This window comes from Hetaerina americana, unplaced genomic scaffold (genome assembly GCF_022747635.1).
Source record: "Hetaerina americana unplaced genomic scaffold, ioHetAmer1.1.p SCAF_3, whole genome shotgun sequence".
In the NCBI taxonomy this organism is placed as follows: Eukaryota; Metazoa; Arthropoda; class Insecta; order Odonata; family Calopterygidae; genus Hetaerina; species Hetaerina americana.
In genome coordinates this window covers 61,228,063-61,241,826 of record NW_027286874.1, presented here as the reverse complement: position 1 = coordinate 61,241,826, position 13,764 = coordinate 61,228,063, and the positions used below count along the sequence as shown (strand labels likewise).

At 39.4% G+C, this 13,764-nt stretch overlaps 1 protein-coding gene across 1 annotated transcript in view; it reads right to left on the bottom strand.

Annotated features, from left to right (window-relative positions):
* Nucleotides 1-13,764, bottom strand: part of LOC139690782 (uncharacterized) — a 42,411-nt gene that overhangs the window by 13,476 nt on the left and 15,171 nt on the right. The window contains exon 2 of the mRNA XM_071588340.1: nucleotides 6,851-6,886. Within this exon, the coding sequence (XP_071444441.1) occupies nucleotides 6,851-6,886 (36 nt within the window). The remainder of the gene's footprint in view (nucleotides 1-6,850; nucleotides 6,887-13,764) is intronic.

The window sequence follows — 13,764 nt, the reverse complement described above, 5'->3', positions numbered from 1 at the left end:
ATTCGCGTCTTCTTTTTTTTCTTCATTATTTGCTCAATTTCATAGTGTATAACGCCATCGAAAACGACGAGATAAAATAATCATGGGGACAATGGAATACGAAACACCAATGGCAGGGACGTGTTAAAGGGAGAAGGGTGAGAGAAGTTGTCGCGCTTATCTGCTTTCACCCAAGATTTTTGTGAACCGTTGAAGAGACGCGAAGGGAGGGAGTGGTAAGAAGAAGAAGAAAAAAGACCGAAAGAGTGAGTCGATTCAATCGCGAGATTGAGGAAAGACACCACCACCCAAGCACTCATCCGACGGGATGGCAAATCTCATCGGGATTTTTCTTCAGTTCAACTAATTTTCAGCGCCTCGCGGAGTTCCCTCCGGTAGATTGAATAGAGCATCGTTCACCGGGGAAATAAGGTGGACTAGGGAAGAGGGGACATCCGCAGGCATAGGACGTCGGCGGCGGGAAACGAAACCAAATTCGAGTGGGCTGAATGCGGGGTAGGGAAATTTATAAGAGCACCGAGACGGTAAGGACTGGTGGTGCTTGATTGGGAAAGAAGGGAGCGGGGCACGGTGGTCTTGCATATTGTTGGGGACTCAGTTCGACGAGGGAGAGAGGGTGCGGAGGCATGGAGGTGCGAAGGACTAGAAGGGAGGATGCTGGGCCGAATGAGGGTGCGGGAAAAGGAGACGAAAGGGGGTGGGTCTTCAGAGGGCTGTTGGAAAAAAGGGGTTTTGGGATGGCCGGAATGGAGGAGAAGACGTGGGCGATCCGGGGAGTTTTGGAGAGTGGGGGGTGGAGGGGGGGAGCGGTTGTATAATTTGTTAGAATGGAAATGAATCGAGCAGATTTCGGCGAGGTGTGAGATTGAAAGGGTGGATTTTGACGAAGGGAGACGTAGGGAGGAGAAAGTGGATAACTCCTCCTGCTGCGAGGAGGCAAGGTTTCGGGGGTGAGTGGGTGGGCGAGGGGAAGCAGGGAGAGAGAGAGAGAGAGAAAAGGAGGAGGAGAGGAGGAGGCAACGTGCCGGAGGTACCTACTTGCTGGAATTGGCGTCGACAGCCATCTCTGGAGTTACCTCGTTAATCCGGGCTGAAGGAGCTGTGTTTTCTAATCGCGTAGGCGAGAACCATGGGATGGGACCTGTCATTGTTCCCATGCATGTTACTGGGAACCGACGAGCCATGAATAAGATCTGATGGTCTCTTTTCGCAAAACTAGTGATAAAGGTTTCCTTATTCTCAGATGTATTTTCTTGTTTTCACATCCAGAGACCTGCGCATTGGAGCTACGAAAAACAAACATTCTGAATCAGGAAAGATTTTTAGCCGGTGCCATTAGGCAAACTTTGGAGCAATCCCTAGTCATTAAAAAAAAGACGCAACCTTAGCGTATGTACTTATTGCAGTGCTCATTATATCATAGGGGTTACCAAAAATGCCGCTGCTGGTTTTTGCGAAAATTCTAGGGCAAGGTCGATATTTTGAAAATCTTTTCGAATCTCTTTAAAACGCTGTCTCTGGCAAAATAGCATAGGTAAGCGCATGATAGTTTTTGTCTTTAGATCAATATCGCGCGCCTTAATTTGATATTTCATTCAATTTTGCTAATTTTCTTTAAATAAGGGGATGCAAATCTAAAATGGCAGTTTCTTGTGGACACGTACCGTGAATAGTTTTTTTAAAAAAGGCTTTCAACGTTCCATTGAAAATTTGCTACATTGACTTTTGCACCGAATAAACAAATGTATACATTATAATAAACACTAACCCTAGTCACATTCTAAAAACATTTGGGAGGAGAGCATTGTGTGTGTGGTTCAAGAAGCGGGTTTGATTCCATTCCAATTAGTTTTGTGTCGCGTCTGAAGAACAAGTGGAAAACTTTAATGTGTAAAGGGATATCGATCCTTCCCCGAAGAAGAAAATTTTAAAACTCCGGTTTTGATATTCCGTAAAACTTCGTAGACCAATGTGGAGGTTTCGGTAAGAATTGAAAAGCTTAACTCTTTACTTAACGTTACCAAAACAAAATTCTTTAGCTTTTTTTGTTTTGAGGTGACTCGACTAAAAAGGCAACAGGATCGGCTGAAACTTTGTAAAAATGAAATTTGCACATTTTATTATCACTCAGCTTACTGAAAACGGGTGGTTGAAAGTTACTTCGTGGAAATAAGTTACGGTAGTTTCAATTAACTTTGTACAATTCCTTCCCAAAAATATTAGAATGGAATGAGTGGAAATGAAAAGTGCAAAGTTTGTCAATTCCTCTCGGGTTTTCCAACCGAGGAATAGAGACATTTCTACACTCAATACGCCGGGAAAGCACCAGGGCAAAGTTTATTTTACCTTGTGTCTTTGACTCACTTGAGCTTATTTTAACCAAAACTTGACTAATCGATTTGATGTTCTGCATTTTTTCAGCATAATTCCAAAGCGAATATTATATTCTATTCTACTTAAATACATTACGTGATAAATATTTTGTGTTAGGGGTTTAAAGGTTTTAGTTTTGAGGCAAAAGAATTAATTTAAAGTGAAGGCTTTATGGATGACGAAGAATAGAGGAGGAAAGTAAGTTGGGCAGAGGAGATGACAAACACTGAAGTTTTAAATATGATGGGCGAAAAGATGAAGTTACTCGAGGAAATCCGGAAAAGGCAGTAAAAGCGGGTGGTGGATGTTGAAGGGCGTGGTAAAAAGGAGAATGTTTGTGGAGTGATTGGAGGAAGGAAGAGAATAGGGTTTTTGGAATCGTGAAGGACAGCATGTAGAAGAGAATAATATAGCGTGAGTGAAAGGAAGGTCAGGTGATAGATTCACAACTATTCGTTAGGGACCGTCCAAAACTTATCTTTAATAGGCAGAATACCAAAAATAAATAAAGCTATACACTTTCGCAAAGTAAATCGTGAATTTTTTGTAACTTCGTTGTAATGGCATATTATCAAAACCTATTAGTTATTAAAATCACGATTAAAATTTATTTCACTTAAATACTGGCTTCATAAACTATGTATGGTTATACATTCCAATGTATACCAATGGAAATTCAAACACTATTTCTGCGATTAATTATCTCGACTTCGTGTTTATCGCCTCTATTCGCCGTTAGAACCAATTTTAATTTTTTGCTTCCTTTAGATAAAATTTCAGTTTCTCAAATGGATATATTATATTTAAATGATTTATAAACACTGGTGGAACGAATTGGAATATTTTGATGCTTTTCTAAAACTGATTTTGGAAGTAATGATAGAGAACTATTTAATGATAATTCACCTTTTTACGTGATGTTACCTCCATAATTTTCCATCGCCGTTCGGTTCTAGCTTAAATAGTTTGATTTTTTGAGTTTGAGGTATTGGCTATTAGAGTTTACTTTTACATGAAAATAATAACATTAAATATGTACTCATGACTGTTAGCATCAGCTCTATCGAATACATAACAGCGATCGTCATTGCCTGCCGGTAGTTTCTAATGTGTTATAATTAAAAATAGCATTGAGTATGGGCAATTATCTTTTTTTCTCGTATCTGACTGCCCATTGAGCTGTATTTTCGTGGTTTCCCTACTGTGTTTTCTCTTACTCTATCGTTAAAACAGGTCTGCTTACAAGATTAACTGCTTCTTGAAGCTTTTGTCGTACGAGGTTGATCTAACGCCCCACTCTATCATTCCTGGAGCCGTCTTTGCTCGGCGTCATTGGCATCGCGAGGATATCGCAGTGCAAACACATTGATGGACCTCAGCCTCTTTGCCGTGCTTTTGTTTGGAAAGCTTTATATTCGACTAGGGTAGCCTACCATGAGCCGGAAATCTAAGATTTCTAGACGCCGTCATGGATCCTACCTTGTACTGCAATCTCAAAAATATAAATTCTCCCCCGTTTCATTGGGGCTGGTTTATGACGAGCGTACTTCTGCAACAAAATCAGATATTTGATCTGGTGTGCTCAAGGTTGTATCCTGTGTAGGCAAATTACCCAGACTACGTACGTAGACCAGCACTCCACCGATTAGAGGTAGGTATTCGACATTGAGAAGTCTGACTGCGACGCTCCGAAAAAATTGAAAACTCTACGAGTTTTACTCGTAAAAAGTCTCACTGTCTCATTATTGTTGTTCACCTCAAATTCTAATTTTCAAGATTTATTCAAAATATATCTATGATTCGAAGACTTCGGAAAATTGAGAAGGGGCTCAATACACCCTTTGAAGGACATAGATTTGGTCTATAATCGCCTAAGATCTAGGAATGACTGTTACGTACATATTTGTGCAGTAATTTGTACACATATGGCCGTACGGTAGATATGACCCGTTCTTAAATATTTTCTGTGTTTTGCTAATCAGCGCTCGCAACTCGATCTCGTCAAAAGCAATGAGCTAGTCTACTGGTGAATATAGTTAGGGGAATTCTTTCTACCCAAAAGTAAAATTGTTTAAAATGATTTGTTGTGTAGGACGAATGTGACTTCTAGCAGCCCAGAAAAGAGAAGCTTTATCGATTATAACTTAACATATGAAATCTGGTTGAAACAAAAGATAATTATTATTTTGGATCATGCCCTTTGTAATATTTGCTGAGTCCATCATCTGTAAATGGGGCAATTATTAATTTATGGGCGTCTAAATATGCCAGTGTTGAACTAAAAGTTTAATGAGTCCAAAGAGCAGTAATCCGTTAAATGTGCATCTAATATTTTCCTATCTTTAGTTTTATGGACCGATAGAGTTTTTGCGTGAGTAAACTTAATTGGTATCGGGATAGAAAACTCTTCAGGAACTTTTCTTCAGGAAGTTGTTGTCTAATTCCTAACGGTTCAGCTATCGAACATTGAAGAGTGTATAAGAGGCTCACAAAAGTAAAAACCGTGAATGCGGGAACCATTTGAGCATGTTTCTGAAATTCACCGAGCAAGGAGAGCGTTTTGCCATTGCGCCGTATTTGACTTCGGTCTGGGTTTAATTTGCTCAGACCGCTCGGAGGGGGCAGAGGATACAAGCGGGCTTAAATGTCTTTGGGGCCCAGGCTCTGAGCCTTTCATACACTAAGTTTGAAATTTCGGATCATGGTGTCATGATAGGGCCAATATTCATTATCAGCGGGTTAAATTCACCACGTCTCTCATGTTAGAATTGATATCCCGCCGAGTGTTGAACTCAGTGTCTTCCAAATTATTAGATTGAAAATTGTTTTTTATGTATTTGGGTACTTAAGTTCGAGAAACTTGTAGAGGAGGACTGATGCCGCCCAAGTTAGAGAGGTACATGTGTCTGTAAGATGGAAGTAGTAGCCATTTCAGCTAATTTGGAATTTATCTATACTTAGGTTTATATTCAATTAATTTTGGACTCAATTAGAAGAAGTAAACAATGAAACTCAACGATTCCATAGTGTAAAAACCATTCGCCTTGACCGGTCAAGGTGTATGAATTTTGCACCTTAAAATTGTAGCATTTCAATGCACACTGGTCGATGACTCGTTAATATTAGTCAGGGCATTCCCCGCAGTTTCTTTGCATTTGGCAAACAATGATTGAAACTATAAGATCTGAGCGTATAAAAAAACTTGAGTTTTGAATATGGAAGAAATGGGTAGCAAATACAAGTTTGCGCCCAACGCAAACTATTGAAATGCAGTTATATGGTCTATGATAGTCAGTAATTAGTATTATTTCAATTACAGAAGTAAATTTCAAAACTTAGTGGCTTTTAAGTTGATTTAAAAGACGCATTAATGTAATATTTTGGTGTGTATATATCAGTATGTGCATTTTATTTGTTCTGTAGAGTTCGAAATTGTTTTTTCCTACGTTGCAGCATTATTTATTATTAAGTATTACAATAACGATGAAAATACTTTGGTTTTTTCACATTTATATTTATCAAGACACGGAATTGGACTTAGTGTAAATCTCATCATGTAAGCACCACAGAAGACACTAATATGTTATGTTCTAATGAGGTGAAAAGTCATTGGCCTTCTCCCAACGCCAATAACTTTGTCACCCCATTGGTGCATTAACACAGTGTATTCTGCAGTGCTAAATGGTGATGACGTTAAACATCTAAACTAGGGTCGTTTATATAAAATTATATGTGGAATAAAATGTCTTTTTGCGACAATCATGACACATTTCCACCCATAAACGCCTTATTTCCCGGAACCGTTAAATGATTTGTTGTGCTTCCGTCTTTTCAAAGATTGCTGCTATTTGTGAAGTGACTTGAATAGAGTTACGATTAATTTAGGGCACTTCAAATTAATAGAATATTATAAAGTGCATATTCAATGTAAATTAATTATATAAATAGATCAAGTAACATTTCTAACGTTGATAGTATGAATTTATTTAGCGAGACTAAAATTGTTCTTCGAGCCTCAGTAACCAAAACAAAAAGAATATATGTGACCTGGAAGTTGTTTTAGTGTTGTGAGAGGGGTCGTATCTGAATCCAGGGTAAAGACCATCCCTTACGTTGTGGGAAGCATTCGGGGCGGTGAGGTCATATTCGTCGAGTGTGGGCATTTTATTTTCACTAGTACGAGCAGATGAAGTTGCGAGAACGAGGGTTTCAATATGTTTAAGGATGAATTAAGTCGTAAAAAGTCATGCAAAACTACAGGGATTTAAAACAGTGATCAAGTGGTAAATATAGTGGCAGGACTTATATATGACCACTGATCAAGGCTTTGTAAAAATTACTTTATCTGAACTTTTTTTGAACGCTTCCATTTTCCTTAGAATCACTCTTTGAATTTTACGTTACTGTTAAAAGATATTAGAAGTAGTTCACTAAATTATGTGAAATAGAAGTATAAATTAGCACTGACGCTACTTACCTCCCCAGCATGAGTGGCCATAGCTAAGACAGGAGCCTGTAAAAAAAATAAAGGATGGATTACTTTAAGTTATCAAGTTAAGAATATATTACTATTTTTTATAATGGACACCATTATAATATTATATTTAATGGTAGGGAAATGACCCTATATAAATATTGCATTCTCCCGAAAAAACACACACATATGGAACTGGACTTCCTTCTCTCTCTTCCTTGAGAAAGGTGGCTTGTATCACCGAAATTTGAAAAGGTGTGAGTTTATTTTCTTTATTTTGTTTTTCTGTGTTTTTGTCTTTGTTCGCTTGTAATAACTTCATATACATTGTGTGTGTGTGTATATATATATATGTATGTATGTATATATATATATATATATATATATATATATATATATATATATATATATATATATATTCATTCACATGGATACCGACGTAGGCTGAGCATCGGTTCAAGTCGAAATATCCGTGGTTCAAGTCCCGCTTAAAGAAATAGTTTTGCACTGCTCGATTCCGCCTTCCCCAACTCTCCTGGTACGTCTTTCATATGGGTTCCTATCCCTTTTCCTTATATCTATTTCCATGTGAATCAATATTTGTTCGCCATATGGCGGGTTTTTCGTGTTTGAATGTATGTAAATTTACACACACACATACATATATACATGCATAACATTGATAGATTTGATCATTATGCGATCATTGAAATCTTAAACAACGTATTTTTTGAAGATGCTCCATCGTGCCCGTCGTATTATGGATTCACACCAAAATAATGTTTGAATGATGCAGCAAGACTTGCACATTTCATTTTATATAGTGGTAACGTCTTTGAATTTTGAGAAAATTGTCCATTTCATTAATATCAATAGCTAAAGAAAATGGAAACTTAAGTACTGAAAATTTCAATCGATTACTTTTGATATTCTAAGATGATTTGAAATAGCTTTAAGGGAATTGGATATTTTTCCAGAATGTATTGTGATGTATAAGATGTGAAATTACCTTTTTAAGTCATTTGTGGTATATTTGGCGAAATTCAGATTTTGTACTACCGGATTTTTTTGGTTATAAACTTGGGGCGATTAGTTTGCTTCGTTAACATGTTCCTGACTTTAATTGTAACGTTTCTGTCTCGTGCAGTGGTGGACAATGTCAATGGCGAAGAATGGAGGGGTGAATCGGCGCATGGCACGAAAGGGCGAACGCCTGTCTTATCCACTTCCTTACCATGACTGCCCTATTTGTTAATCTCGGAAATATTCACGGAGAAACTTACCCCACTGGTCCCGTGCCTCGCAAGATAAATGTTGCCGTTAAGTAAACGCCAAAGCGCTATTGTCATCATAGGATTGGGTTGTTTGGAGGATAATCTTTGTTCAAAATACTTTGTCGAAGTAGGGATTGCAGAAAGAATTGGAAGTAGATCTAGTGATTGCTCTCCATCTACATAGTACTCTAGGGTGTGTTAAAGGAGGCAATTAAACGCCAGATTTGGAGACTCACAAATTCAATTTTTCTTACTTTTTAATGCAATAAATATGTAAAACAATTAAATAATGAAGATGACGGTAACTGCAGGAGAATTAAAATAAGGTATCTAAGAGAGATATACATGCACTTTTACTTAAGACATATATGCATCTTGCACTCCTCGGTAGATGTAAGGCAAATAACTTGTAAGAAGGAGAACAATAAACAAGGGTTAGATGAAATAATGGCAACATACTGGGATACTTAGAATGAAAAAGGAAAATACCTTGCTTCCCCTAACGCAGTCGCTTACAGTAATTATGATCCCTTTTCGTTCGTGGCAAAAGTTGCATTTTGGTAATTAATTTACTTTTAATTAAATTCCGGGCCAAATTGGAAAATGGTTAAGAGAGTTGGATGGATTATCACCATGCACCTGCAGAGGGGAATATAATAATAGCGCTGGAGGAGGAAGAGTGTATGTGCGCGAGAGGGAGATGTTTATGGAGCAAAAATACAAGCATGTCACCTACGGGGGTATATGTCGCCGTGGGCGTAGTTCCATAGGCACGCCGTCGCGCTATGAGCAAGGACGTGGGGTGGGTGAACTTCACCTGTCCTGTGGCCGGCGGATAACGGCCAGGGAAAAGAATAAGAGGGGGCACAAAGGGCAGCGGGGGAAGGAAAACTTTGGAAATGGGGGCGCGGTCCGGAGAAGGGGTGTGGGTAGCGCTTGGGGGTGACGGGGCTGGAAACAACCGGGGTCGAGGGGGAGAGAGAGGGGATGGAAAAAGGACCCTTGTTTGCCATTTTAGGGGGATCACAGAAGATGCGTGGGGGGGAGGGGGGTCGGTGGGGACGGAGCGTGGCGGTGAGTGAGAGTGGCGCGGACGGAGGAGTACGGGGAATGGGGGGACGGGTTGAGGGTCGGGGTGGGAGGAGGGTGGCGGAGGGAAAGGCCGACCGGGTGGGGAGTTGGCAGATACCGTCCTTCCGACTGTCCACAGCTCGTTTCGGTGGCCACCCTCCCATTCTTCAATCCAACCTCGCCACCACCAATGCCAGTCGATTGTGTAAACAAAAGGAAGGAACTCGCCCTCTTTCCCTTCTTTCTGTCCCTATCTCCCTCTTTCTCTCTCTCTCTCTCCCTCTCTCTATCCCTCTCTCCCCTTTTTCCACTCCACCTACGTTCCTCGCCTAACCCCTTCCGCCTCCGCTCTTTTTTTAAAACTGATCAGCCCCTTCCATTGATTGATTCCTTCAGTCCCCCTCGTCGCCAACCCCTCCTAACCACTTCCCTCCCCCGGGCGCCCACTTCACTTCCTCCCCATCCCCCACCCACCTGCTGGAGTCGGGTGGGATGTGTTATGCTGCAGGATTAAAATTGGGATGGAGGAGGATGTGGGAGTTTTTATTTTTCCATTGCTCTATATGCTTGTTTTTTTCTTCTGAAGAGGATAGTGGCGGATGCCGGAAAATGGAGAGAATTTGATCTGATATAACGTTGGAGCGCAGGAAGTGTTGCATCATGCATATATTTGTATTTGGACTGTGCTTTTTTTCCCGTACCTCGCGAGATATATGTTCGTTTAGGTACCTGCCCAATATTTCTCTTCTCGATATTCGAAGTTTGCCTCTGATGATTGCTACGATTGTTTTCTTCCCCATCTACCTCCCGCGTCACTTGCCCAAACAATTACTGCGTTTTCGTTTTAGAACGCCGTTGCCCCATCTCCATGCCCAATTTTTACCGGCCGTTTCATCGCGATGAGGGTTTGTACGTAATTTCTCTTTCCCTGGCCTACTCCTCGGATTGTCGCAATATTTTATGCGATTCCTTTGTTTCAAAATTTTTCTGCATCTAATCCTTCTTATTATTTTCTCTGTCTCTTCTGGCTATAATAATCGTGTTTTTTTGGAATTTTTGATAATCTCAGATTAATGCATAGCATAACTGTATGCTACGGGAATACTTTTTGTGATCAGGTGTTTTAGCTGAGCTTATGAATGGTGTGTTAATTCAAAATCCAGATTTTTCATTTTTGCTATCGATGTCTTTCGGGGAGAACATCTCTCCGACAGAGGGAATTTTAAGTTTTTTCAGAGAAAATGAGTCACATTGGCGAATTATCAAAAACAAGGTATATATTTCCTAAAGCTCAATTTTGATTAGTTTTATTAGATGGAAATCCGTATTTTTCCTTAACCAAAAAGTAATCGTTTGCGTATTACTTGCAATGTACCCGTTACATGAAAGAATTTCAGACAGCGATGATATTTTAGTGACAAGGGTGCTTTGGATATTCGATTGCACGAAATAGAAAATGAGGGCTTGGAAATTTTCGGAGCTGTAGGATAATTGGAAATTTGATGAATCCTTACGTGCCTCCGAAGAATACGAGAGTAAACTAAATTATGATGCGTTCACGAATGGTTTAATTTATACTATGAATCACAGAATTTTTTACGATGGAGTTTCATAATTATAATATTTAAAACTTAATACTTTTCCCGGCATAATCCTCGAATTAGTCATTAGTCTTCGTGGACTTACATTCAAGTGAGAATAATGTAAATAAAAATAACATCCTCTAAAAAATGACAGTTTTCGTTTGCATGAATATCTTTAAATGACGTTGAAGCAATTAATTAAGCCTTTTGTGTACATTTTCCTCTACGAAGTATTTACGAGTAGTATTCTTTGATTCCGCATTTAAGTCCTCATGGTATTGCAAAAGGAGGAGAATGGGCCTGATTAGATCCTTTAGTAATTGTATTACTGGGTATGACTTGTGCTCAGTGACGTGGAATCAAATGATAACTTAAAGAGTTCTTTGATTATAAATTAGGTTTGACATTAATTTTTGAGCGCCTTAGCTCCTTTGAATTGAATTTTTCGTCGCTATTGATGTAAATTAGCAGGCTGTTCACGTATTAGAGCATACACTCTGAAACTGTTGCATTGAAATGCATGGTAGCGGATGACTCCGTTAACAGTCACTGTTGCGGTATCTACCGCAGTTTCTTTGGGATCATTCATTAGACTCCTCCGTTCCATTAGGCTTGAAAACAATATCTGTCAACCAGGGAACGGTAAAAATTACCTTAATCTGGCACGTTGTTTTGGTAGCTAACAAAATCCCATCAGTCCTCTTTACTTATTCGCTCGTTCAGGAAACATCTTTTGTTTTGAGTCAAAGTGTCCCACGGAGAAATCAATATCACGGTATAAAATCGGCTCCCGGCTTAAGGAAAGTGGGTCAAAAACCATTATTTCCGTGTGTCATCTATATTTCTGGCCACTTTAGTCTGTCGAGCTGATTGACGTTTTAAATAAAAATGTTGTCTAGTGCTTTAGAGTCTGCATAAAAAATTGTTTATACCATGCATTTTTCAGTCATGCATGATATATTGAAGCTCAATATGAATCTAAAGACAGTCATTGTACTAATCCTACCTTTGTTTCCTTTTTTAAGGTGAATATTTGGTGCAAGTAATGCATACTAAAAATATTGATAATTTTTATCTTTTGTTTCCGAATCAAATGTATCCTATTTTAGTGAAAAGAAGAAAACAAAGCGATAACAAGAAATCGGAAACCTGAAATGTGATTTTTTCAATCGCAACGTTCACTCCATTGTGATGTCCATTTTTTAATGGAATTCTATACATTTTTATGTGGTGTCTTTGGTGGTGGTGAATGCGTAATGCTGTTTTGCGTCACAACCAGAAGGTGGCTCCCTTTAACCTCCTCCCTCCAGCACCACGTACCCGCCCTCTTCCGCACCCAGCGTCTTTTCATCGTTGTTTACTCGTCACCCAGTCCTCGTTTCTTCTCCCTCTCTCTCTCTCTTTCTCCACTCTCTCTTCCATTAGATCATCTGTCTACATCCTTCGCCGTCGCTCTATTTCCTCCCATTCCATTTTTATCCTTTCCCTTTGCCATCCATGTAATCGTGTGCCCCAGACGTCATCAACCCGTTTAATTCGATTCCCTTTGGGGTTCTTTAATCACTTTGAGAATCCTCGTCTTTGTCGGGTCACAGTTGTGGGGGTGGTCGGCGAGCGGCCATTGAAGAGCGACCGCAAGCGATTAGGGGTTCAGAAGAGAAGCGTTAAGGCGTGATCGGGAGATGTTCCCGGGCACCCCGGATCGACTGGCCAAATTCGAAGGATAAACTTAAGTCCGTTGATTTCCAGGTAATTTTGTCAGTATCTCTTTGTGTTGCTTGCAAAAGGTGAAAAATCCTTCCAAGAGCGTGGTTTTTAGAACGTTCCGGTAGATGGAGCGACGGAAAAATCTTTTATGCTTCGCAGTTTAAATTACGGATAATGAAAAGGAGCTACTCAACTGACTCAACTTTGGAATGAACGATGGTCAAATTATCCAGTTTTCCCTGATTTATTGCTCTTAATTTATTTGCATAAAAGTTAACAAGGAAACAGTTCTTGCTTTGAATCCTCTTGTTAAGAGGCAGCAATTCTGTTTTGTAATGAAATAAGGACAATTTGCACTTTTCCACAGTTTATTTAACGTACGACGCGTTTCAACTCACAGAGTCATCATCGGGTACAAGACAAACTGTTTGTCTTGTACCTGATGATGACTCTGTGAGTTGAAACGCGTCGTACGTTAAATAAACTGTGGAAAAGTGCAAATTGTCCTTATTTCATTATGATGAACTTCCACGACCTCAAGCCTGAATCTGTTGAACTTAATTCTGTTTTGTCCCAATCTCCGAAACTAGAGTTGCACATGAAGTGAGGTAAACAATTTTTGTACTGCGAATTTATTTAATAGCTCAACCGTTTTTTGTACTTGATAATATTTAATAGAATATATGATTCCAAATAGAACCGATGGTTATTTATTCAAAAGATCTATAGTAATCAATGCTGTGGATAGTTTAGCAGGAAAAGTAGGAGCATACAAGAATGCATATATTTTTTCATTTCTGCGTCGTGTGAAATCGATGTATTAGCGAAGGGGGACTTTACTTGCCCTGTGTCACCTGCGCTTTTCCAGGGGATCTGATAACTTAAGTAAAGGTGGGAGTGTCAAGTCGTGTCACCCGTAGTTTAACCCGCACTCTTTAGTTCTCAGACAAACCCTCTTTATCTTTTGAGCTACTGTGATCTTACGAACTGGACTGGACTATTTAAACTTCGACCAAGGAGAAAACCTTCCCATTGCTTTCTTTCAAAGGAACGGAATGCACGAATGTAAAATGTCAAGTTGATGACTAAGTAGGTGAGAATGTTATTCTTGTAATTTTTAGGTAGTATTTCATTAGCTCTCATAATACTTCGGATACTGTGGCAGAAGTAGATCAAGAGGATGTATTTATTACTCTCAGTCTGAGGCTTCGTGCTCTCGAATATTGAAAGCATATCTAACATTTATTTTTAGTCGCTGAAATCCATCATCTTCCGTCCATTT